General features: G+C 36.9%; 1 protein-coding gene across 1 annotated transcript in view; it reads left to right on the top strand.

Moving 5' to 3' along the window:
- Nucleotides 1-26611, top strand: part of PCLO (piccolo presynaptic cytomatrix protein) — a 623081-nt gene that overhangs the window by 412754 nt on the left and 183716 nt on the right. The window contains exon 9 of the mRNA XM_062178496.1: nt 3440-3530. Coding sequence (XP_062034480.1) covers nt 3440-3530 — 91 coding nt within the window. The remainder of the gene's footprint in view (nt 1-3439; nt 3531-26611) is intronic.

The raw sequence follows: 26611 nt of genomic DNA, 5'->3' as shown, positions 1-26611 counted from the left end.
GTTATTTGTGCTTCAGTCATGCCCTGTGCAACTCTTGGGCACCTAGAGGGCAGCAGATCTCTATTCCATCCATAATGTTGAAGGTATACACTGCCCAGCAGAATGCATCAGAGTGCACTGTCCCCAGCTTCTAGCAATATGTAATATTTAAGTGAGGTACTGGACAAATGTCTATCTAAATAAAATGTATGTTGACACAAAATTTATTTCATAAATATGAATTCTCAATTCAATAAAATTACTCCTTTTGAAGTACTCATTGGTAGTGGGGAATCCTTTTTCTGGGGGACATACCTGCAATCGTTCTGTGAGTGCAGAATTGTCAAAAGACAGTGCTACCAGAAACCAGTTCCTTGAGGAGAGAGTTAGGGAACTACTTGACATCAGTCCTGCCCCCAACCTTATTCCTACTTTTATTTGGCAGAAGCAACCCCTATTGTATAACTCATCTGCTAGAAGAGTCAACATTCCCTTATAGTGGTGACTTAAAAAGCTCAGAACCATCAAGTTTATATTTCAGAGACATACTTCTGCTTTCTATAACCCTTGACCATAACTGTGATAGTTTATGTTTTTGATTTGTTAAATAGAACTCATGAGTCTGGTTGTAGACAGTCTCAGAATCTGCAAAATATGTGTAGCATGCTCTGAACGCCACACTCATGAAAATAATGATGTTCAATATTTCTCTCACTGACATCCTAGGTATAAATTAAAAGGTGATACCTGACTGGATGATAAATCACTGATTAAAAATTTAGGAAATGACTACTTCCCTAAACTGTGCAATAGAAGAATAGATGCATTGTGATATTACATCATCTTCTCCCCAACACCAAAACTGGAAAGAATACCAGAAGGCAAAATTGTGTTTTGGGCTTTATTTTTTAAAGGATGACTTTTCAAAAATTAAGAAATAATAAATGAAATGATAAAATGCTTAAAATGAAGCAATATATAGAATATCCATTTTTACCTGATAGTTGTAGAATTTTCAATATGCACATTTTGATTTTAACAACAAAAAAATAAAGATCCTAAAATGCAAGTTAGGAGGAGAGAAAGAGGAAAAGGGATGTAGAAGGACACAAGATCAGAACAGGAAGTAGGAGGGCCGAGGAGAGAAGAGAAGAACGAAGGGAAAAAGAGAGAACAGGAGGTAAGACAGGGACGAAAAGAACTATAAGTTCCAGCTGTTTACAAAGCATTCATATAAATTATCTGCATTGACTGATTACCCCAACCATAATATTTTTATAATGCAAAAAATTGTTATCCTGCAAACAGTATTTTGGTTTTATTATGTAGAGTTCATATTACATTTTGTCTACTTAACAGTATTTTGCTGTTGTTTGAGAACACTTCATCTGAGGTCTGATTAAGCATATTCTTTCCTCAAGAGAATAAAAGCAAACGGCTGTAATTGTAACTTGCCTTTTTTTCAATATCTCATTTAATATCCAAGATTCTAGCAATTTTGAAGCTGGATTTGCTAGAGCACATGAAGTTCATTTGAGTTTTCCAAGGTCTTTTGTTCACAAAATGAACCTAACAGTTGTAGACTTTTCAGTGCACACAGTTTAATTCTAATTTAAAAAATACAGATCTTCAAATGCACATTAGAGAAGAGAAAGAAAGAAGAAGAAAGAGAAAAGATGAGAGGAGGTAGTAGGATCTCTTTGGTTCTAATTCTGTTTAGTATCTTGTGTTGGTACTTTCATATCATTCTTAAACAAATAACTAAAATACACAGTATGAAATGTCTGTCTTAAAAATCTTCTTTCACTTCTAATTTAAGTTGAAAATTTTCCTAGAGCAATGGATACAAGATTCCATAAAAGTACAATCATTGTTAATATATGTGAATAAATATTTTACTCTTTCCATATTCATTATTTCACAAATCTCTTTTGAAAACAAAGTTCTATAAAATTTAAAGCATGGGGCCAGCGTTGTGGTGTAGCAGGAAAAGCTGCAATCTGCATTCTATACAGTTTGTGTCCTGGCTGCTCCACTTCTGACCCAGCTCCCTGATAATGTGCCTGGGAAATCAGTGGAAGATGGTGCAAGTGCTTAAACCCCGGCACTCCCACTAGAGAGAACCAGTTGAAGCTCCTGGCTCCTGCCAGCCCTAGCCATTGCAGCCATCTGGGGAGTGAACCAGCAGATAGAAGATTCCCCCCCCCACTTCCATCCCTCCCTTACTCTTCCCTCTGTCTGTAGGTCTGACTTTCAGATAAATAAATCTTTATATATATATATATATATATATATATATATATATACATAAACACATACACACACATATATTTAAAGCCCAAGTTTACATTTCCTGATTCATTTTTGTTTCAGAAACCTCATTTCACTGGATGGAAACAAAGATAATGCAATCTTTAGTGTTCTCATGTTCATTTCCATAATGTGAGTTGAAACTGTACTTGCAATGTTTTCTTTAAGTGCTATTTCTTCTTCTGTAAGGAACTTCCACAGTAAATGATGAGTAACGCCATCAATATCAAAACCCTTGAATCCAAAGAATTCTTCAGATAATATTAAAATGAGAAAAAACCTTGCTTTATTTATGCTGAACTAGTCAGAATTTAGATTGAAACTTATAAATACTTAGCAGAGGTTTGATTCAGCAAGAAAATCAAGCAGCATAAAGCTGTCTCTTTTTAAAAAATATTTGAAAGGCAGAGAGAGAGAGAGAGAAAGAGAGAGAGAGCTTTTCATCTGCTGGTTCACTCCTCCAGTAACTGCAATGTCCAGGGCTAGGTCAGGCCAAAGGCAGGAGCCCTGAGCTCCATCTAGTTCTCTCACATCGGTGATAGGAGCCCAAGCATTTGAACATCTTCTGCTCCCTTTCCAGGCACTTTAGCAGGGAGCTGGATTGGAAAGTATAGCAGCATGGACTGAACTTTCGGATGTGGGCATTACTAGTGGCAGCCTGCTTTTCTGCAAAGCTGGCCCCACAGAGCAGAGGGATTCATTACAAGGACAGAGATGTGGAGTAGTGAATCTCCTCTAACATTTCTGCCCTAAGCATCAGTTAACAGCAGAAACTTAAAAACACCTTTCCATACCTAGACTACCCAGAGCAGGCATTTTTCCATATACACTGTCTTATTAATACTGACTACACATGACTGAAATAACAGGTGTCCTTCAGAACCTATTACATGTGTTCATCAGTTTCCCAAATACAGTAAATCAACTTGCAAGAGCCATTGGTTAAAAATGTGAAGACCATAATGAAGTTAGAAACCAGTATCATATACGTAGTGTTTAAGGTGCTTAAATTATAATTTGGGAGCTCCTAAGACTTTTTCATCAATATAATCAATATACTTTTTGAAAGACATTAGAATTGAATAATTCTCTGTACTGTACTTTAGATGTCTTTAACATTGATTTTCACCTTATCTTGTGTATGTCTTAGATTATCCAGATGAACGGGAAGACTATGCACTACATCTTTCCTCATGCCAGGATAAAAATAACAAGAGACTCTAAGGATCACACAGTTTCAGGTAAGCAGCGCAAATAAGCTAGTGTGCAATTTTAATTTTAGACTGAGCTATGTATTAGATTTCAGTTTAGATGGATCATGAAATGTTAGAAAACACTGCCTTTATTTCAAAAGTTACAGTTCAGAAAATGTGGAGGCTCTATCCTTGAACATAAAATATGTTAATTACATAACCATTAATATGAAAAGTTACTGTTAAGATCATTCTTTTCATTAACTGCATTTTAAATGTGGTCAGTGTTATAGTGTTTCACTTTACTGCTCTGTTAGTAATTGAAGTCATTGGTTTTAGATTTATAGACCATTCTTGTACAGGAAGCTAAAAACACCTTGATTTTATCTAAAAGAATAAAGTTTCCTATGTCTACTTGATTTGAACACTGTGAATTATGCTGTTTTTGTTTGTTTATGTTCTTAAACTGTTTATTTTGAAATAATTTCATACTCCCAGAAAATAGTGCACAGTGCTTTTTTCTCATCCTTTGCCCTGCTTCTCTAATGTGACCATATATCTAATCCCATTAAAATGATCAGATACAGGAAATTAATCTTGATATGATGCTATTAAAACATCTATAATTCTTATCCAAATTTTTAGTTTCTCCACTAGCCCATTTTTTTTTCCTGATCCAGGACCCAACCGGGGATCTCATACTGTGTTTAATTTTCATGATTCCTATGCCTCCAATCTGATCATTCCTCATGTCTCCCTTTGTCTTTCATAACTTTGAAACGTTTAAAAGATAATATATTTTTTCCTATTAAAAATGTCCCATTATTTAAGTCAGTGAGATGAAATATATATTTTTCCAAAGTCAATGAAATTCAAAACATGGGTAATAACTATGGTCTCTCTCGAGTGTATCCTTTATTTCTCATGGACACTATATATAAATAGAAATTATTCATAAATATACATATATGGGTATGTGTAAGCAGTAGAGCTAACAATATATATTGCTGGTTTTATTCTAAGCACTTATACAACAAACAACAAAGGAAGGCATTTTTTCAGTGCAACTGCTGATATTCCTTATAGATTTTAGGCCATGTAATGTGAATATAGAATAGGTTTTGCTTTGAGCCATTTTACTCTTTTTATTTTCATAGATAATGAACTAATTAGTAGTCTAATCTTCTTGGTCTCCTTTGAGATTAGATAATTTTATATCATCCAGAGAGAGATAATTCAACGTTTCATAGTTTTATTACTATTTAGATTGTATTTTAAGTAATGATGAAAATTCCAAGAGTGAATCTTAAAATCCAGGGGCTGTTTTTATGTAAATAATACTTGCTGAAAACTCTTTGAATTTCTTTCAGCTCATAAAGCAAAGTAATATAATGCTTTCATGCAAGGACAAAATTATTTTTTTCAGAAGGTATGATAGTAATCTTCAAATCTTTTTTGCCTAAAGCTTAAAAGCTATATGATTTAATATATCATGATTATTAATATATCATTTCCAACTGTATTATTAGTTTTATGCTGTAGTAAATTAATCATCCTCTCTACCTTACTGTTATCTTCTGCAACTCCTAATATGTGTCTTCCTTTACTTCAATTAGAAAAATGAATGTGAAAATAAGTGTTATCAATTCCTTGTTATAACTGTTCTAGCCCAAAGTTAAATTCAGTTTCCTCTGTGTATAGATTTTACAGGATGAGAACAAGGATTATTGTTGTGAACAGTAAACTTGCTAGCAATGTACTATTTCATGTCTCTATGTGTCCCTTTTTCCTTTAGCATCTACTTAAAATAATAATAAAAATGTTTCCCTATTTTACCTCTTAAGCTTCCCTATTATACCTACCCTGTGTTGATTATTACTGAATTTATTTTCCATACCTTAATAAATATGGTCCCATGCTAATGTTAATGCTTTGAAGCAATCCGTGTCATTTTCAAATAAGTCTTCAGTCCATTAATTGCTCTGAATATATATATATAAATGTTCCATGACAGGGTTTGCCTGCTACCAGTTTAGAAATTCTGGACATTGTTTGCCCAAGACTGTCATTTCTGACTCTAGTTTTGCATATATATATATGCAAAATATATAATATATATTATAATATATATTATAATATATATAATAATATATAATATATAAAATATAATATATTATATAATATATATAAAATATATATGTGCAAAATATATAATATATTATATTATATATTATATATATTTATATATAAATAATATATATTTATATATATAAATATATATAATATATTATATATAATACATATTATATATAATATATAATATATAATATAATATATATTATATATTTTGCATATATATTTATATATATTATAAATATAAATAATATAATAATATAATAATATAAAAATAAATATATATTATTTATATATATTTATATATATATTTATATATATAAAATTTTGCATATATATTTTATATATTATATATTATATATTTTGCATATATATATATATATATATGCAAAACTAGAGTCAGAAATGACAGTCTTGGGCAAACAATGTCCAGAATTTCTAAACTGGTAGCAGGCAAACCCTGTCATGGAACATTTATATTAGATAGCCCCTATGTGATTTGCTGCCCAACCAAAAGCCTAGCGTGATTGACTAAATACTTGGTGATATTAGGAATTGATTGTTTTATTTAACTATGATTGTCATGAATTTAATTTTAAAAATCATTATATCCTTTAAGTTGGTAGTTGGAATTGTATGTATCATGTACAACCTGAAGTTTTGAAGTATATTTACCTTGTGGAATGATTAAATCAGGTAGTCAACATATATATTACTTCAAACAGTTATGTTTGTGCTGAGGATCCTTTACATCCACTATCTTGGTATTTTTCAGAACTATAATATGTTGTTTTAACTATAGTCACCATTGAGTTTTCTTTTAGAGAAGAATACCAAAATATTTGCAGATAAAATGATATCATATATGAGATTTACTTCAAAATTAGCTAAGTGTAGAGACTATTGGAAATAAAGATGAAACAGAATTAGCAATGATTGCTGATTGCTGAAGCTAGAATGTTAACCACAGTGTATTTTGTAATCTCATCATTACTTTTTTATATGTATGAAATCTTCCATAATACATTTTTTAATTCCGATTTGCTTTTCATGTTCAGAGCTACAGAGAAGTGTATCATAGCTTCATCAATAGTGGCAAAGCTAGAAAAGCTAATAATTTAACTTCCTTTGTTAAAAAAAAAAGATAAGGTTGTGCACAAGGAAAAAGTGAGGAATGAAATGTAGTACACCTGCTCTCCCAGAGTGAAGTGAAAAGGAATAAAATCATGCACTGTAGAAACACTGCACAACTACTATAATATTTTATAACAACTACATAAAACAAGGATACTTTGTAAATAAAATAAATAATAATTATATTTACTAGAAAGAAAAATGATTTGAGGACCAGGAATGAAGAGTGTTTTTTAAAGTCATTTCCTCTCTCTAATTCTCAAAATATAGACGGTAGTATTATTATGATCACCAAGATTCTTTCAGAGGGTCCATGAGGTCAAAATTATTTTCCCAATAACGTTAAGGCAGCATTAATCTTTTTTCCACCTATCCTCCTGTGAATATAGAGTGGAGACTCTTAGAGGCTGCATGATGTGTGATGGCACAAGAGATTATATGCAGAAGCAACTATGAGAACTCATATTGAGCCCAAATTAAGTAGATTAGAAAAATGTAAAATAATATCCTAATTTTTCTTTGAGTTATTTTTATGAAAATATGTGAATTATTTTAAATGTGATGAGTTTATTTCAAATGAAGTACTAAATGTTAGTTCTTATTTTAAATTCACCAGCCAGAAAATACACATAAGCTGTAATTCTGTATATAGAAAACCAAAAATGCTAAAGATTCTCAGTAATTTTAAAGAGATAAATAGCTCTTGAAACCAAAAAATTGACAGCAATTGTTGTAAAGATATTTGCAAAAAATATTTAAAAAGGAGTAAATCAGTTTTTTCTCCATGTTTTTTATTTTCTCTTTTTGATTAATATATAATCACTGTTCACATTTGTAGGGTATGGTGTGATTTTTTTTCTCCGTCTCATTTTTCTTTTTCATTTTTTTTATTAAACTTTTATTTAATGGATATAAATTTCCAAAGTACAGCTTATAGGTTACAATGGCTTCCCCCCTCCCATAACTTCCCTCCCACCCACATCCCTCCCCTTTCCCGCTCCCTCTCCCCTTCCATTCACATCAAGATTCATTTTCAATTCTCTTTATATACAGAAGATCAGTTTAGTATATATTAGGTAAAGATTTCAACAGTTTGCCCCCATATAGCAACACAAAGTGAAAAAAATACTGTTGGAGTACTAGTTATAGCATTAAATAACACTGTACAGCACATTAAAGACAGAGATCCTACATAATATTTTTTAAAAATTAATTTTCTATGCCATTTCCAATTTAACACCAGGTTGTTTCTTTTTTCATTTCCAATTATCTTTATATACAGAAGATCGATTCAGTATATAATTAGCAAAGATCTCATCAGTTTATACCCACACAGAAACACAAAGTATAAAAATACTGTTTCAGTACTAGTTATAGCATCACTTCACATTAGACAACACATTAAGGACAGATCCCACATGGGGTGTAAGTACACAGTGACTCCTGTTGCTGACTTAACAATTTGACACTCCTGTTCATGGCGTCAGTAATCTCCCTAGGCTCTAGTCATGAGTTGCCAGGGCTATGGAAGCCTTTAGAGTTCACTGACTGATCTTATTCCGATAGGGTCATAGTCAAAGTGGAAGTTCTCTCCCCCCTTCAGAGAAAGGTACCTTAAGCCAAAAAAAGATGCAGCATTGAAAGAGAATTACAGACCAATATCCCTGATGAACATAGATGCAAAAATACTCAATAAAATTCTGGCCAATAGAATGCAACAACACATCAGAAAGATCATCCACCCAGACCAAGTGGGATTTATCCCTGGTATGCAGGGATGGTTCAACGTTCGCAAAACAATCAACGTAATACACTACATTAACAGACTGCAGAAGAAAAACCATATAATTCTCTCAATAGACGCAGAGAAAGCATTTGATAAAATACAACACCCTTTCATGATGAAAACCCTAAGCAAACTGGGTATAGAAGGAACATTCCTCAATACAATCAAAGCAATTTATGAAAAACCCACGGACAGTATCCAATTGAACGGGGAAAAGTTGGAAGCATTTCCACTAAGATCTGGTACCAGACAGGGATGCCCACTCTCACCACTGCTATTCAATATAGTTCTGGAAGTTTTGGCCAGAGCTATTAGGCAAGAAAAAGAAATTAAAGGGATACAAATTGGGAAGGAAGAACTCAAACTATCCCTCTTTGCAGATGATATGATTCTTTATTTAGGGGACCCAAAGTAGCAGGATATAAAATCAATGCACAAAAATCAACAGCCTTTGTATACACAGGCAATGCCACAGCTGAGGAAGAACTTCTAAGATCAATCCCATTCACAATAGCTACAAAAACAATCAAATACTTTGGAATAAACTTAACCAAGGACGTTAAAGATCTCTACGATGAAAACTACAAAACCTTACAGAAAGAAATAGAAGAGGATACCAAAAAATGGAGAAATCTTCCATGCTCATGGATTGGAAGAATCAATATCATCAAAAGGTCTATTCTCCCAAAAGCAATTTATACATTCAAAGCAATACCAATCAAGATACCAAAGACCTTCTTCTCAGATCTGGAAAAAATGATGCTGAAATTCATATGGAGACACAGAAGACCTCGAATAGCCAAAGCAATCTTGTACAACAAAAACAAAGCCGGAGGCATCACAATACCAGATTTTGGGACATACTACAGGGCAGTTGTTATCAAAACAGCATGGTACTGGTACAGAAACAGATGGATAGACCAATGGAACAGAATAGAAACACCAGAAATCAATCCAAACATCTACAGCCAACTGATATTTGATCAAAGACCCAAAACTAATCCCTGGAATGAGGACAGTCTATTCAATAAATGGTGCTGGGAAAATTGGATTTCCACGTGCAGAAGCAAGAAGCAAGATCCCTACCTTTCAGCTTACACAAAAATTCACTCAACATGGATTAAAGACTTAAATCTACGACCTGAGGCCGGCGCCGCGGCTCACTAGGCTAATCCTCTGCCTTGCGGCGCCGGCACACCAGGTTCTAGTCCCGGTAGGGGCACCGATACTGTCCCTGTTGCCCCTCTTCCAGGCCAGCTCTCTGCTATGGCCCGGGAAGGCAGTGGAGGATGGCCCAGGTCCTTGGGCCCTGCACCCCATGGGAGACCACGAGAAGCACCTGGCTCCTGCCATTGGATCAGCGCGGTGCGCCAGCCGCAGCGCGCCAGCCACCCTGGCCATTAGAGGGTGAACCAACGGCAAAAGGAAGACCCTTCTCTCTGTCTCTCTCTCTCACTGTCCACTCTGCCTGTCAAAAAATAAAAAAATAAAAATAAAAATAAATAAATCTACGACCTGAAACCATCATATTATTAGAGGGCATTGGAGAAACCCTACAAGATATAGGTACTGGCAAAGACTTCTTGGAAAAGACCCCAGAAGCACAGGCAGTCAAAGCCAAAATTAACATTTGGGATTGCATCAAATTGAGAAGTTTCTGTACTGCAAAAGAAACAGTCAGGAAAGTGAAGAGGCAACCGACAGAATGGGAAAAAATATTTGCAAACTATACTACAGATAAAGGGTTGATAACCAGAATCTACAAAGAAATCAAGAAAATCCACAACAACAAAACAAACAACCCAATTAAGAGATGGGCCAAGACCTCAATAGACATTTTTCAAAAGAGGAAATCCAAATGGCCAACAGACACATGAAAAAAATGTTCAAGATCACTAGCAATCAGAGAAATGCAAATTAAAAGCACAATGAGGTTTCACCTCACCCCGGTGAGAATGGCTCACATTCAGAAATCTACCAACAACAGATGCTGGAGAGGATGTGGGGAAAAAGGGACACTAACCCACTGTTGGTGGGAATGCAAACTGGTTAAGCCACTATGGAAGTCAGTCTGGAGATTCCTCAGAAACCTGAACATAACCCTACCATACAACCCAGCTATCCCACTCCTTGGAATTTACCCAAAGGAAATTAATTTGGCAAATAAAAAAGCCATCTGCACATTAATGTTTATTGCAGCTCAATTCACAATAGCTAAGACCTGGAACCAACCCAAATGCCCATCAACAGTAGACTGGATAAAGAAATTATGGGACATGTACTCCATAGAATACTATTCAGCAGTAAGAAACAATGAAACCCGGTCATTTGCAACAAGATGGAGCAATCTGGAAAACATCATGCTGAGTGAATTAAGCCAGTCCCAAAGAGACAAATATCATTTGTTTTCCCTGATTGGTGACAACTGAGCACCAAAGGGGAAACCTGTTAAGTGAAATGGACACTATAAGAAACAAAGAACTGATCAGCTCTTGTCCTGACTCTAGAGGTACAATGTAATACTTTATCCTTTTAAGTATTTGTTGTTGTTGTTGTTGTTGTTGTTCTAGTACTAGTGGTTGAACTCTGTAATTAACACACAATTATTCTTAGGTGTTTAAATTTTAACTGAAAAGTGATCCCTGTTAAATTTAAGAGTGGAAAAAGAGAGGGAGGAGATGTACAATTTGGGACATGCTCAATCGGACTTGCCGCAAATGGTGGAGTTAGAAATGTGCCAGGGGATTCCAACACAATCCCATCAAGGTGGCATGTACCAATGCCATCTCACTAGTCCAAGTGATCAATTTCAGCTCACAATTGATGGCTCTGATAGGTCTAAGAGTCAAAGGGATCACACAAACAAGACTAGTGTCTGCTAATACTAACTGATAGAATCAAAAAGGGAGAGAAGGATCCAACATGGGAAGCGGGATACACAGTAGACTCATAGAATGGCAGATGTCCTAAACAACACTCGGGGCATCAAAGATGGTGTGATTTTTTTTTTTTTGACAGGTAGAGTGGACAGTGAGAGAGAGAGACAGAGAGAAAGGTCATCCTTTTGCCGTGGTTCACCCTCCAATGACCTTCGCGGTTGGCGCGCTGCGGCCGGCGCACCGTGCTGATCCGATGGCAGGAGCCAGATGCTTATCCTGGTCTCCCATGGGGTGCAGGGTCCAAGGACTTGGGCCGTCCTCCACTGCCTTCCCGGGCCATAGCAGAGAGCTGGCCTGGAAGAGGGTCAACCGGGACAGGATTGGTGCCCTGACCGGGACTAGAACCTGGTGTGCCGGCGCCGCAAGGCGGAGGATTAGCCTAGTGAGCCACGGCTCCGGCCTGGTGTGATGTTTTAATACATGCATATTGAGCATACTGATCCAATCCACATCATTAGCATTCCCATGTCTTTATTTTTTTCATGATTCAAAAGCCTTATGTAATATAAAAGATAATTTGTAAAAGTTTCTATTACTCATGATAGATGCATTTTTAAATGTTTATTCCTTGATTCTCATCCATTTCATACTCATGCTATAACCTAAATTGTGTTGGATACTAGATTTATAAAATAAATACAGTAAAGTTCTTGATTTTCAACTTATTCTAATATGATATGGGGACTTAAAATAAAAATATATATTCTCATAAATTTTAGGAATAAATGAGACAAAGCCAAGGAATTTATTAATTTCATTGTTTATACACACATCTATATATGTAGAAGTGTTATACCTACAAATATACATATGCACTATAATTTATAATTGTGTAATGTATGCAGAGAATATTATATGCATACAATCACTTACTGAATGGTCCACATTTTTTTAAAAAAAGTATTCCTCTAATGTGTAACCTGTAAACTTCAAGGATATACGTATAAGTGTTTATCAACAACTGTGCAGTGGTTTTGGAAGTCTTTTTTTAATTTCATTTAAGGTAAACAAACCTCATTTATTTCCTATATAGAGATTGAGGAACATAGTGATACTTTCCATCCTACCATCCCTCAGGTTTGTGTTCCCATCCTTCTTGCACCTCCCTCTCCTATTCCCAATCTTTTTTGTTTTATAAAGATCTATTGTCATTTAACTTTATACTCGTAAGATTAACCCTACATTGAATAAAGAGTTCAACAAATAGTATGAAGAGAAAAACACTGTTCCTTAACATTTGAGACAAGAGCTGTTAAAAAAAAATCATTGATACACAGCAGACTCATAGAATGGCAGATGTCCTAAATAGCACTCTGGCCTCAGAATCAGCCCTTAAAGCATTCAGATCTGGCTGAAGAGCCCATGAGAGTATTTTAGGCATGGAAAGCCAAGACATTCTGGAAAAAAAAAAAAGATGAAGAAGAAGAAGACCTAAATGAAAGATCTCTGTGTGTGAGATCCTAGTGGAAAGAACGGGGCCATCAAAGAAGGAGGTACCTTTCTCTGAAGAGAGGAGAGAACTTCCACTTTGACTATGACCCTGTCGGAATAAGATCGAAGTCAGCGAACTCAAAAGGCTTCCATAGCCCTGGCAGCTCATGACTAGAGCCTAGGGAGATTACTGTTGCCATAAAGAAGAGTGTCAATTTGTTAAGTCAACAACAGGAGTCACTGTGTACTTACTTCTCATGTGGGATCTGTCCTTAATGTGTTGTCCAATGTGAAGTAATGCTATAACTAGTACTGAAACAGTATTTTACACTTTGTGTTTCTGTGTGGGTGCAAACTGATGAAATCTTTACTAATTATATACTAAATCAATCTTCTGTACATAAAGATAATTGAAAATGAATCTTGATGTGAATGGAATGGGAGAGGGAGCAGGAGATGGGAGGGGTGCGAGTGGGAGGGAAATTATGGGGGGGGTAAGCCATTGTAATCCATAAACTGTATTTTGGAAATTTATATTTACTAAATAAAAAAAATTGAAAAAAAATCATTGAATCTAAAAGTGTCAATTTCACTCATCGATTTCCTGTAGATACTGATATTAGTTATGACAGATTTGGGAAACATCATATTTGTTTATTTGGAACTGGCTTATTTCAAAAGCACAATGGTTTCCAGTGCAATCATTTTGTTTCAAATAACGATTTCTTTTTTCTTTTTTTTTTATTGCTATGCAGTATTCAATAGTGTATGTATACCATAATTTTTTTATCCATTCATCAGTTGCTGGACATCTTAGTTGGTTCCATATCTTTGCTATTGTGAATTGAACTGCAATAAACACGATCAGTCTTTCATGTGCTGATTTCTTTTCCTTTGGGTAAATTACCAGGTGTGGGATGGCTGAAAAATATACTAGGTGTATTCAGATTTCTGAGGTATCTCCATACAATTTTCCACAGTGGCTGCACCAGTTTATGTTCCCACCAACAGTGGATTAGGGCACCCTCACCAGCATTTGTTATTTGTTGAGATCCATTTTGTATGAGATCCATTCTAACTGGGTGAGATGAAGCATCATGGTGGTTTTGATTTGCATTTCCTTGATGGCTAGTGATCCTAAGCATTTTTTTAGTGTCTGTTGGCCATTTGAATTTCCTCTTTTGAAAAATGCCTGTTTGAATCCTTTACCCATTTCTTTTTTTTTTAAACCTTTATTTAATAAATATAAATTTCCAAAGTACAGCTTATGGATTACAATGGCTTTTTCCCCCCATAACTTCCCTCCCACCTGCAACCCTCCCATCTCCCACTCCCTCTCCCATTCCATTCGCTTCAAGATTCATTTTCAATTATCTTTATATACAGAAGATCAATTTAGTATATATTAAGTAAAGATTTCAACAGTTTGCACCCACACAGAAACACAAAGTGTAAAGTACTGTTTGAGTACTTTAACTGTTTGAGTACATTAATTCACATTGGACAACACATTAAGGACACAGATCCTACATGAGGAGTAAGTGCACAGTGACTCCTGTTGTTGACGTAACAAATTGACACTCTTGTTTATGGCAACAGTAATCTCCCTAGGCTCTAGTCATGAGTTGCCAAGGCTATGGAAACCTCTTGAGTTCACCAACTCCGATCTTATTCCGACAGGGTCATAGTCAAAGTGGAAGATCTCTTCTCCCTTCAGAGAAAGTTATCACCTTCTTTGATGGCCCATTCTTTCCACTGGGATCTCACTCAAAGAGATCTTTCATTTAGGTCCTCTTTTGTTTGTTTGTTGGTTTGTTTTGCCAGAGTGTCTTGCCTTTTCATGCCTAAAATACTCTCATGGGCTCTTCAGCCAGATCTGAATGCTTTAAGGACTGATTCTGAGGCTAGAATGCTGCTTAGGACATCTGCCATTCTATGAGTCTACTGTGTATCCCGCTTCCCATGTTGGATCGTTCTTTCCCTTTTTAATTCTATCAGTATTAGCAGACACTAGTCCTGTTTATGTGATCCCTTTGACTCTTAGACCTATCATTATGCTCAATTGTGAACAGAAATTGATCACTTGGACCTGTGAGATGGCATTGGTACATGCCACCTTGATGGGATTGAATTGGAATCCCCTGGCACGTTTCTAACTCTACCATTTGGGGTAAGTCCAATTGAGCATGTCCCAAATTGTACATCTCCTCCCTCTCTTATTCCAATTCTTATATTTAACAGATAACTTTTCAGTTAAATTTAAACACCTAAGAATAATTGTGTAATTAACACAGGGGTGCAGGGGCTTAAGGACTTGGGCCATCTTCTACTGCTTCCCCAGGCCATAGCAAAGAGTCGGTTCAGAAGAGGAGCAGCCAGGACTCGAATTGTCGCCCAAATGGGATGCTGGCACTGAAGGCAGTGGTATTACCCTTTATGCCACAATGCTGGCCCTAACTTCATGAATTTTATATTTTGCTATTTCTTTGTAGATTTTTCTTGTCTAGTTTGTCAATTGATGAAGTCCCCCATTACTATTGTATTGAAGTATATGTCTCCCTTTAGATCTAGGCGCCCTGGGATTGGGTTTATTATAATCACATCTTCCTGTTGAATTGATCCCTTAATAATTACATAGTGCCCATTTTGTCTCTTTTAACAAATTTTGTGTTAAAGTCTATTTTGTCTGAAATTAGAATGGCTACACCTGCTCTTGTTTGCCATCCATTAACATGGAGTATCTTTTTCCATTCTTTCACTTTCAATCTGCACATTTCTTTGTTGGTGTGGTGTGTTTCTTGTAGGCAGCAAGTAGATAGGTCTTGTTTTTTAATCCATTCAGCCAGTCTGTATCTTTTAACTGGAGTATTTATGCCATTTATAGTCAAGGTTACTATTGATAAGTAATGACTTGGCCCTGGCATTTTTCCATAATATTTCCTGTTGTTTACTTTGGATTTCCTTTGTACTTTTACTGGGAGGTTTGCTGTCTTCACATTCTTTCGTAATGATGACTACCTTTGTGTGTTTCTCTGTGTAGCCACCCTTAAGCATCTTCTGCAAGTCTTGAGGTGTGGTGACAAGTTCAATTTGTTATGGAAGTCATTATTTCACCTTCATTCATAAAGGATAGCTCTGGGTTGACAATTTTTTCTCTTAACACTTGGACTATGTCTTTCCGTTTTCTCCTAGCCTGTAGAATTTCTGATGAAAGGTGATCTGTGAATCTGATTGGAGATCTTCTGACATAATCTGGCATTTATCTTGTACACGTTTTAGAATCTTTTCTTTATCAATGTGTCATGGTGTAGATCTTTTCTGGTCATGTCTATTAGGAGTTATATGGGCTTCCTGTACTTGGAAATCCCTTTCTTTCTCCAAACTGGGGAAGTTTTCTATAATTATTTCACTGAATAGGCCTTCTATTCCATTCTTTCTTTCCATACCTTCAGGAACTGCTAAGACCCATATGCTGGGTTGCTTGATAGTACCCCATAAATCTCTTAACACTGTTTTTAATTTATCTAATTTCTTACTCTTTTTTTATCTGTCTTCTGGCTCAGATATTCTTTCTTCTGTCTCACAGAGTCTGTTGTTTAGGCTTACCGCTGAATTTTTTATTTGACCTATTGAATTCTTCATTTCCAAGATTTCATTTTGATTTCCCTTTTAAATCTCAATTTCATGGGAAACATTTTCATTCATGTCATTTATTTATTTCTTTAAGTTGTGGATTTGCTTCTGATTGCTTCTGAGTAATCCTATGATTCATCTTTTGAATGCCTTTTAGGGCATTGCATCAGTGTCTTCATCTTCACATTTTAATATTAAAGTGTTGCTGTGTTCATTCATAGTGTTCATGTTGTCTTCCTTAATCTTGTTTCTTGAATTGTGCATTTATTTTTAGGCATTTGTGGAGTTCTTGTTGGTTTTATTCCTTGGATGGGTTTTTGTCATTGAACTGTGCCTCTGTGGCTTAGTAGAAATTTTGCTCTTTCAGTGAATACCCAGAGGTATGTGTTGGGTGTGGCCAGGGGGCTCTGGTCAGTCCTCCAAGGTGGAAAAGTAACCAGGTGACACCCATGTTGACTGTGGTTAATCTCTTGTTAACAGAATGGCAAGTATGATCATCTCTGTTGGTGTTATCACAACCTCACCCCTTCTCTTCCAAGGTGATCAATGCCTAGGTGTTAGTCTTCCATGAATATAATTCTCATCCACACTTCTGCATGAACTGCGCAAAGGATCTGTGCAGTCCTCAGAGGAGCATGGATCTCATTGCAATGACCCATCCCAGGCAATCAGGAAGCCCTGACCATGGGGAGCCATTCATAGTGATTGCCAAGAGACCTACCACACCCTGTGCCCTCTCTTGCAGTCATAGAGTTCCCACAGTCTCAGCGGGCTCCCACAGTCACGGGGTGCAGAGGATCCACTCTAACCTATTAGCCTGTTCCATACACAGAGAGGCTGAGATATTCCCAGAGCCAGCTGCCTGTTTGTGCTCCACCTAGGCAGTTTGAATCCTGGAGCCCCAGAGCCTGTGATATGTTGAGGATCAGGGCACTTCACAGCCATATGTGGGAGCCAAGCCCCGTGTCGATCCTCCAAGCCAAACTCCAAATCAGTGGGGAACATGATTTTTCTCTTTGGTAAAATCCCTGGATCACATGTGTGCACAATACCTACTGGCCACAACCCTACTCATTTCACAATCACGCAGGGCATGTACAGGAGACTCTGCAGTGGGTACTAATGTCGAGATGGCTCCGTCTCCCTGTCTGTTGCCAGGTGGGTGCACTGGACCTGCTGCAGTTGCCTCGGCTGATGAGATGGTGACTGTCCGTGCCAGTTGTTAAGTGGGTGCACAAGACCTGCAGCAGCTGCAACCTACTTTCGTCAAAATTGCACTTGCCTTCTCTCAGCCAGTTGCTGGGTGCTGTTGTCAGGAGGATGGGAAGAGACATACCCCTTTTCTTTTTCTCAGGGTGAGCAGGCCCCTGTTCTCTTCTGAGCTCTGGCACAGACTCAGACACTGTAGTCAGCTAGGCTCTCTCTCCAGCTATATCAGCAGTGGCACAGGCCAGGTTGCTGCAATCTGATCTCATCTTGCTGTCCAAATCTGGCACTTCACTTTGTCTGGTGTAGTTTTGCTGGGGTCATTTGTTATACTTGTCACTGCACGTCCCACCTTTCCTGCTTCCACAGAATCTCCACTGCAGTTTTCCTTCCAGCTCTTTCCTGAGAATTCACTTTCTCTACTAATTTCCACTAATCTAGAGCAGACTACCCTGTCTATTCCACCTTCATGGAATCATCGACATGTCTATTCAACCAGGCACAAGGCAGGAGAGTGCACAGAATAGATCATGAGGTTTGGAATCATGAAGATCTGTGGTAGAATTCAGCTCTAATACCCATTTAAATCTTGAGAATATGTTCATCCATAAAATAAGAAATCCTCTATGTATCTTACAAAACTACAATGAACCTAACACAGAATCTTATACTAACTGCACACTCAACAAAAGCTATTTCTTCTTCCTCAAAAAAGAAATGAACATGGAAAAAGAAAACAAAATGTAACACTCAAGAAATGAGTCTCTCTCTATCTGTCTGTCTCAATTTAGAACTCCATCTATGGCTCCACAGCTGTTTGAAACAAACCAGAGAAAAATTTTTTTTTCTGATTTAAAAAAGGCATTTGCTATGTACATTTCCATAATGGACTGGCTACATCTGCAAGACTAAATTAACTAATTAGCAATTATAATAGTGAAGAACATTAAAAACGCTGTTATGTTTCAGAAGATAGCAGCTTCTTCTTGGGAAATTTTCTATTCCTCATTAGTCACCATCTTTGGGGTTTTTAGAAACTGGAGAAAAACTACAAAAGATTTCATTGGATCTTATTTTATGATCGTTTAAACAGCTTTATCTAGGTGTAATATAAATACTCATTGTTCATGTACAAATCAATGACCTTAATAAACTTATGGAGTTGTATATCCATTACCAAAATCTTGACTTATAAATTTATAAATTTCTGTCATTACAAAAGGTTTCCTTGAGCTTGATCACAATATCTGTTTCCTATGTCTCTTCTCCAGCCACAAGTAACTATTGATTTATTTTGTCTCTGTAAGTTTGCCTTTCCTAAGATTTCACACAAATGGAATCATAAGATATGCAATTTTCATTGCTAAGTGTATTTTACTGTTTGAATATTCTGCATTTTGTCCTTCCATTGGATTTTTCCTAGTTTTTAAAATTTGCATAAAATTGTCAGTATAATTATGTTATTTTTGTTGAGAAGTTTCCTGAGATGTGAAACTTCTGGATTGTACACTTATTTTCTGTTTAGCTAAGAAACTGCCAAACAGTTTCCCAGTTAAGTGTACCATGTTATTTTTCAGTCAGCAGTAGCTAAGGGTTTAACTTTCCCCCATATCATAGTTGACAGTTGACGCCTGTCTTCAAGATGTGTCTTCTTGGGTGTGGTTAGGTGCTATTTTACCTTTTTCCTTCTTCAACTTGATTTTTTTTTAAGATTTATTTATTTATTTGCAAGGCAGAGTTACGTAGAGGAAGAGGTAGAGAGAGAGAGAGAGAGAGAGAGAGAGATCTTCCATCCATCAACTTAGCATGAGATATTGAAAAGCCACTGAAAGATTCTGTGGGAGATTTCCAGTTTTCCTCTCTGGCTTGTGATGAGAAAACAGACATAACAGATACTGAACAACTGGTCAGTTTCATTCATGGGATAACTGCAGAGTCTGACACATGAGAGACTCTCACTAAAGCCAATGTGCCACAAGATGACTTGTTTTATCAATGAATAAAACTTGAGCAATCATTTGAAAACTTTTTTTTTAACTTTTTTTTTTATTAAACTTTTATTTAATGAATATAAATTTCCAAAGTATAGCTTATGGGTTACAATGGCTTCCCCCCTCCCATAACTTCCCTCCCGCCCGCAACCCTCCCCTTTCCCGCTCCCTTTCCCCTTCCATTCATGTAAAGATTCATTTTCAATTCTCTTTGTATACAGAAGATCAGTTTAGTATATATTAGGTAAAGATTTCAACATTTTGCCCATATAGCAACATAAAGTGAAAAAACTACCATTGGATTACTAATTATAGCATTAAATAGCAATGTACAGCACATTAAAGACAGAGATCCTACATAATTTTTTTTTCAAATTAATTAATTTTCTATGCCATTTCCATTTGAACACCAGGTTGTTTTTTTTTTTTATTTCCAATTCTCTTTATATACCGAAGATCACTTCAGTATATAATTAGTAGAGACCTCATCAGTTTGTGCCCACACAGAAACGCAAAGTATAAAAATACTGTTTCAGTACTAGTTATAGCATCACTTGGCTTTAGACGACACATTAGGGACAGATCCCACATGGGGTGTAAGTACACAGTGACTCCTGTTGCTGATTTAACAATTTGACACTCCTGTTCATGGCGTCAGTAATCTCCCTAGGCTCTAGTCATGAGTTGCCAGGGCTATGGAAGCCTTTAGAGTTCGTTGACTTTGAACTTATTCCGATAGGGTCATAGTCAAAGTGGAAGTTCTCTCCTCCCTTCGGAGAAGGGTACCTCCTTCTTTGATGGCCCCGTTCTTTCCACTGGGATCTCACTCACAGAGATCATTCATTTAGGTCTTTTTTTTTTTCCATGATATCTTGGCTTTCCATGCCTGCTATACTCTCATGGGCTCTTCAGCCAGATCTGAATGCCTTGAGGGCTGATTCTGAGGCCAGAGTGTTGTTTAGGACATCTGCCATCCTATGAGTCTGCTGTGTATCCCACTTCCCATGTTGGATCTTTCTCTCCCTTTTTGATTCTATCAGTTAGTATTAGTAGATACTTGTCTTGTTTGTGTGATCTCTTTGACTCTTAGACCTATCAGAGCTATCAATTGTGAGCTGAAATTGATCACTGGGACTAGTGCGATGGCATTGGTACATGCCATCTTGATGGGATTGTGTTGGAATCCCCTGGCACATTTCTAACTCCACCATTTGCGGCCAGTCCGATTGAGCATGTTCCAAATTGTTCATCTCCTCCCTCTCTTTTTCCACTCTTAGATTTAACAGGGATCACTTTTCAGTTAAAATTTAAACACCTAAGAATAATTGTGTGTTAATTACTGAGTTCAACCAATAGTACTAGAACAACAACAACAACAACAAATACTAAAAAGGATAAAGTATTACATTGTACATCTAAAGTCAGGACAGGAGCTGATCAGTTCATTGTTGCTTATAGTGTCCATTTCACTTAACAGGTTTCCCTTTTGGCGCTCAGTTGTCACCGATCAGGGAAAACAAATGATATTTTTCTCTTTGGGACTGGCTTAATTCACTCAGCATGATGTTTTCCAGATTCCTCCATCTTGTTGCAAATGACTGGGTTTCGTTGTTTCTTACTGCTGTATAGTATTCTATGGAGTACATGTCCCATAATTTCTTTATCCAGTCTACTGTTGATGGGCATTTGGGTTGGTTCCAGGTCTTAGCTATTGTGAATTGAGCTGCAATAAACATTAAGGTGCAGATGGCTTTTTTATTTGCCAAATTAATTTCCTTTGGGTAAATTCCAAGGAGTGGGATAGCTGGGTTGTATGGTAGGGTTATGTTCAGGTTTCTGAGGAATCTCCAGACAGACTTCCATAGTGGCTTAACCAGTTTGCATTCCCACCAACAGTGGGTTAGTGTCCCTTTTTCCCCACATCCTCTCCAGCATCTGTTGTTGGTAGATTTCTGAATGTGAGCCATTCTCACCGGGGTGAGATGGAACCTCATTGTGGTTTTGATTTGCATTTCTCTGATTGCTAGTGATCTTGAACATTTTTTCATGTGTCTGTTGGCCATTTGGATTTCCTCTTTCGAAAAATGTCTATTGAGGTCCTTGGCCCATCTCTTAAGTGGGTTGTTTGTTTTGTTGTTGTGGATTTTCTTGATTTCTTTGTAGATTCTGGTTATCAATCCTTTATCTGTAGTATAGTTTGCGAAAATTTTTTCCCATTCTGTTGGTTGCCTCTTCACTTTCCTGACTGTTTCTTTTGCAGTACAGAAACTTCTCAATTTGATGCAATCCCAAATGTTAATTTTGGTTTTGACTGCCTGTGCTGTTGGAGTATTTTCCAGGAAGTCTTTGCCTGTGCCTATATCTTGCAGGGTTTCTCCAATGCTCTCTAATAATTTGATGGTTTCGGGTCATAGATTTAAGTCTTTAATCCATGTTGAGTGAATTTTTGTGTAAGGTGATAGGTATGGGTCTTGCTTCAAGCTTCTGCATGTGGAAATCCAATTTTCCCAGCACCATTTATTGAATAGACTGTCCTTATTCCAGGGATTAGATTTGGATCTTTGGTCAAATATAAGTTGGTTGTAGATGTTTGGATTGATTTCTGGTGTTTCTATTCTGTTCCATTGGTCTATCCTTCTGTTTCTGTACCAGTACCATGCTGTTTTGATAACAACTGCCCTGTAGTATGTCCTAAAATCAGGTATTGTGATGCCTCCGGCTTTGTTTTTGTTGTACAGGATTGCTTTGGCTATTCGAGGTCTTCTGTGTCTCCATATGAATTTCAGCATCATTTTTTCCAGATCTGAGAAGAAGGTCTTCGGGATCTTGATGGGTATTGCATTGAATGTATAAATTGCTTTTGGGAGAATAGACATTTTGATGATATTGATTCTTCCAATCCATGAGCATGGAAGATTTCTCCATTTTTTGGTATCCTCTTCTATTTCTTTCTGTAAGGTTTTGTAGTTTTCATCGTAGAGATCTTTAACGTCTTTGGTTAAATTTATTCCAAGGTATTTGATTGTTTTTGTAGCTATTGTGAATGGGATTGATTTTAGAAGTTCTTCCTCAGCCGTGGCATTGCCTGTGTATACAAAGGCTGTTGATTTTTGTGCATTGATTTTATATCCTGCTACTTTGCCAAACTCTTCGATGAGTTCCAGCAGTCTCTTAGTAGAGTTCTTTGGGTCCCCTAAATAAAGAATCATATCATCTGCAAAGAGGGATAGTTTGAGTTCGTCCTTCCCGATTTGTATCCCTTTAATTTCTTTTTCTTGCCTAATAGCTCTGGCCAAAACTTCCAGAACTATATTGAATAGCAGTGGTGAGAGAGGGCATCCCTGTCTGGTACCAGATTTCAGTGGAAATGCTTCCAACCTTTCCCCATTCAATAGGATGTTGGCCGTGGGTTTTTCATATATTGCTTTGATTGTGTTAAGGAATGTTCCTTCCATACCCAGTTTGCTTAGAGTTTTCATCATGAAAGGGTGTTGTATTTTATCAAATGCTTTCTCTGCGTCTATTGAGAGAATCATATGGTTTTTCTTCTGCAGTCTGTTAATGTAGTGTATTACGTTGATTGTTTTGCGAATGTTGAACCATCCCTGCATACCGGGGATGAATCCCACTTGGTCTGGGTGGATGATCTTTCTGATGTGTTGTTGCAATCTATTGGCCAGAATTTTATTGAGTATTTTTGCATCTATGTTCATCAGGGATATTGGTCTGTAATTCTCTTTCAATGTTGCATCTTTTTCTGGCTTAGGAATTAAGGTGATGGTGGCTTCATAGAAAGAATTTGGGAGGATTCCCTCTTTTTCGATTGTTCTGTATAGTTTGAGAAGTTTTGGAGTTAGTTCTTCTCTAAATGTCTGGTAGAATTCAGCAGTGAATCCATCTGGCCCTGGGCTTTTCTTTGTTGGGAGGGCCTTTATTACTGTTTCAATTTCTGTGTCAGTTATGGGTCTGTTTAGGTTTTCTATGTCTTCCTGGCTCAATTTAGGTAGGTTGTATGTGTCCAAGAATCTGTCCATTTCTGATAGATTTCCCTGTTTGCTGGCATACAAGTCCTTGTAGTAATTTCTGATGATTCTTTTTATTTCTGTGGCGTCTGTTGTTACGTTTCCCATTTCATCTCTGATCCTATTGATTTGGGTCTTTTCTCTTCTTTTTTTAGTTAGTTGGGCCAATGGGGTGTCAATTTTGTTTATTTTTTCAAAAAACCAGCTCCTCGTTTGGCTGATTTTTTGTAATGTTTTTTTGGATTCAATCCTGTTGATTTCTTCTCTGATTTTAATTATTTCTCTTCTCCTACTGGGTTTGGGTTTGGTTTGCTGCAGATTTTCTAGATCCTTGAGATGACTTGAAAGCTCATCTATTTGGTGCCTTTCCAATTTCTTGATGTAGGCACCTATTGATATAAACTTTCCTCTTAACACTGCTTTTGTTGTATCCCATAGGTTTTGGTATGTTGTGCTGTTATCCTCATTTACTTCCAGAAAATTTTTGATTTCTCTTTTAATTTCTTCTATGACCCATTGTTCATTCAGGAGCATGTTGTTCAATCTCCATGTGTTTGCACGTGCTCTAGGGATTCCTGAGTTGCCAATTTCCAATTTCATTCCTTTGTGGTCTGAGAAGCTGCATGGTATGATTCTAATTCTTTTGAATTTGCTGAGACTTGCTTTATGGCCTAGTATGTGGTCAATCCTAGAGAGGGTTCCATGTACTGCTGAGAAGAATGTAAAGTCCTTAGATGTAGGATGAAATGTTCTGTAGATATCTGTTAGATCCATTTGGGCTATAGTGTCATTTAAATCTACTGTCTCCTTGTTGATCTTCTGTCCTGTTGATCTGTCTATCTCTGAGAGTGGAGTATTGAAGTCCCCCAGTATTATTGTATTGGGGTCTAAGTCTCCCTTTAAGTCCCTTAACAAGTCTTTTAAATAAGCTGGTGCCCTGTAATTAGGTGCATATACGTTGATAATCGTTATATCTTCCTGTTGAATGGATCCCTTAATCATTATATAGTGCCCCTCTTTGTCTCTCCTAACAGTTTTTGTGGTGAAGTTTATGTTGTCCGATATTAAGATGGCTACGCCCGCTCTCTTTTCATTTCTGTTGGCGTGGTATATCTTTTTCCAGCCTTTCACTCTCAGCTTGTATGGATCATTGTTGGATAGATGGGTTTCTTGTAAGCAGCAAAAGGATGGGTTTTGTTCCTTAACCCAATCAGCCAAGCGGTGTCTTTTAACTGGACAGTTCAAGCCATTAACATTCAATGTGACTATTGAGAAGGAGTAACTTTGCCCTGCCATTAGCCAAAGATACTTTCTAATATATGGTTTGAGATTCCTGTGATCTTTTGGTGTGAGGTTTCCTACCTTTACCTTCTTTCATATTGGTGACCGTGTTTCTGTGTTTCTGTATGTAACACATCTTTAAGCATCTTTTGCAGGGCTGGAAGAGTGGCGACAAATTCTTTCAATGTCTGTTTGCTGTGAAAGGTCTTTATTTCACATTCATTCATAAATGAGAGCTTTGCAGGATATAATATTCTGGGCTGGCAGTTTTTCTCTCTTAGCACCTGGGCTATGTCTCGCCATTCTCTCCTAGCTTGCAGGGTTTCTGAAGAGAAGTCAGCTGTGAGTCTGATTGGAGATCCTCTGAGAGTAATCTGGCGTTTCTCTCTTGCACATTTTAGGATCTTTTCTTTGTGTTTCACTGTGGTGAGTTTGATTACGATGTGTCGTGGTGAGGATCTCTTTTGGTCATGTTTATTAGGGGTTCTATGAGCTTCCTGTATTAGGATGTCTCTGTCTTTCTCCAAACCTGGGAAATTTTCTGCTAGTATCTCACTAAAAAGGCCTTCTAATCCTTTCTCTCTCTCCATGCCTTCAGGTACTCCTAGAACCCGAATGTTGGGTTTTTTAAGAGTATCCTGTAGATTCCTGACAGTATTTTTTAGATTTCTGATTTCTTCTTCTTTTCTTTGATTTGATTGTTTCCTTTCCTGTTCTCTGTCTTCTAAGTCTGATATTCTCTCTTCTGCTTCGTCCATTCTGTTTTTAAGACTCTCTAATGTGTTTGTCATTTGATCTATTGAATTCTTCATTTCATTATGATTTCTCATCACTATCACCATTTCTTGTTCCACTAGTTGTTTCAATTCATTTTGATTCCTCCTTAATATTTCATTTTCACGAGAGAGATTTTCTATCTTGTCCATGAAGGATTTCTGTAGTTCAAGAATTTGTTTTTGAGAACTTCTTAATGTTCTTATCAATTTTTTGAGATCTGCTTCTTGCATTTCTTCAATCTCCCCATCTTCATAATCTTGAATTGGGGTGTCTTTTTCATTTGGGGGTGTCATAGTGTCTTCCTTGTTCTTGTTAGCTCGGTTTCTGCGTTTGTTGTTTGGCATGTTGGAGATATTTGGTTTCTTCACTGTGGTGTTTTTTCTTGTTACACTATGGCTCTATATTAAGTGGACTTTCTGCTTTCAGTGGTGCCTTAGAGGCTTGAGATGAGTGTGGACTGAGAGCTGTGTTTGGTTCCTCAGGGCTGAGGGTGTGTCAAAGATGAGACTCCCAGTTTAGGTGTGGTAAATCTCTCTCTTTTTTGATTCAAAAGGGAAGTAATTCCGCACAGCTGAATGTAATTGGAGGTAGTTAGCAGGCAAATGATATACCCACAGGAGCCAGAGATCGGAAGCTCTTTCCCAAGGACCACACAGGGAATCTCTGCTGCCCTCAGTGTGGGCACCAATTCTCCTGCAATCTCCCACTGGGTTGCCAAGTTAGACGCTAATCTCCTGTTATTTCACCCCTCCCCCCAGAGTCAGGTTTTTCTGCTAGGCTCAGGGCTGGCGCAGAC

Source organism: Lepus europaeus, chromosome 1 (assembly GCF_033115175.1).
Source record: "Lepus europaeus isolate LE1 chromosome 1, mLepTim1.pri, whole genome shotgun sequence".
NCBI classification, from domain to species: domain Eukaryota; kingdom Metazoa; phylum Chordata; class Mammalia; order Lagomorpha; family Leporidae; genus Lepus; species Lepus europaeus.
The sequence above is the reverse complement of the archived record's forward strand: the minus strand, read 5'-3'. Positions and strand labels throughout refer to the sequence as shown.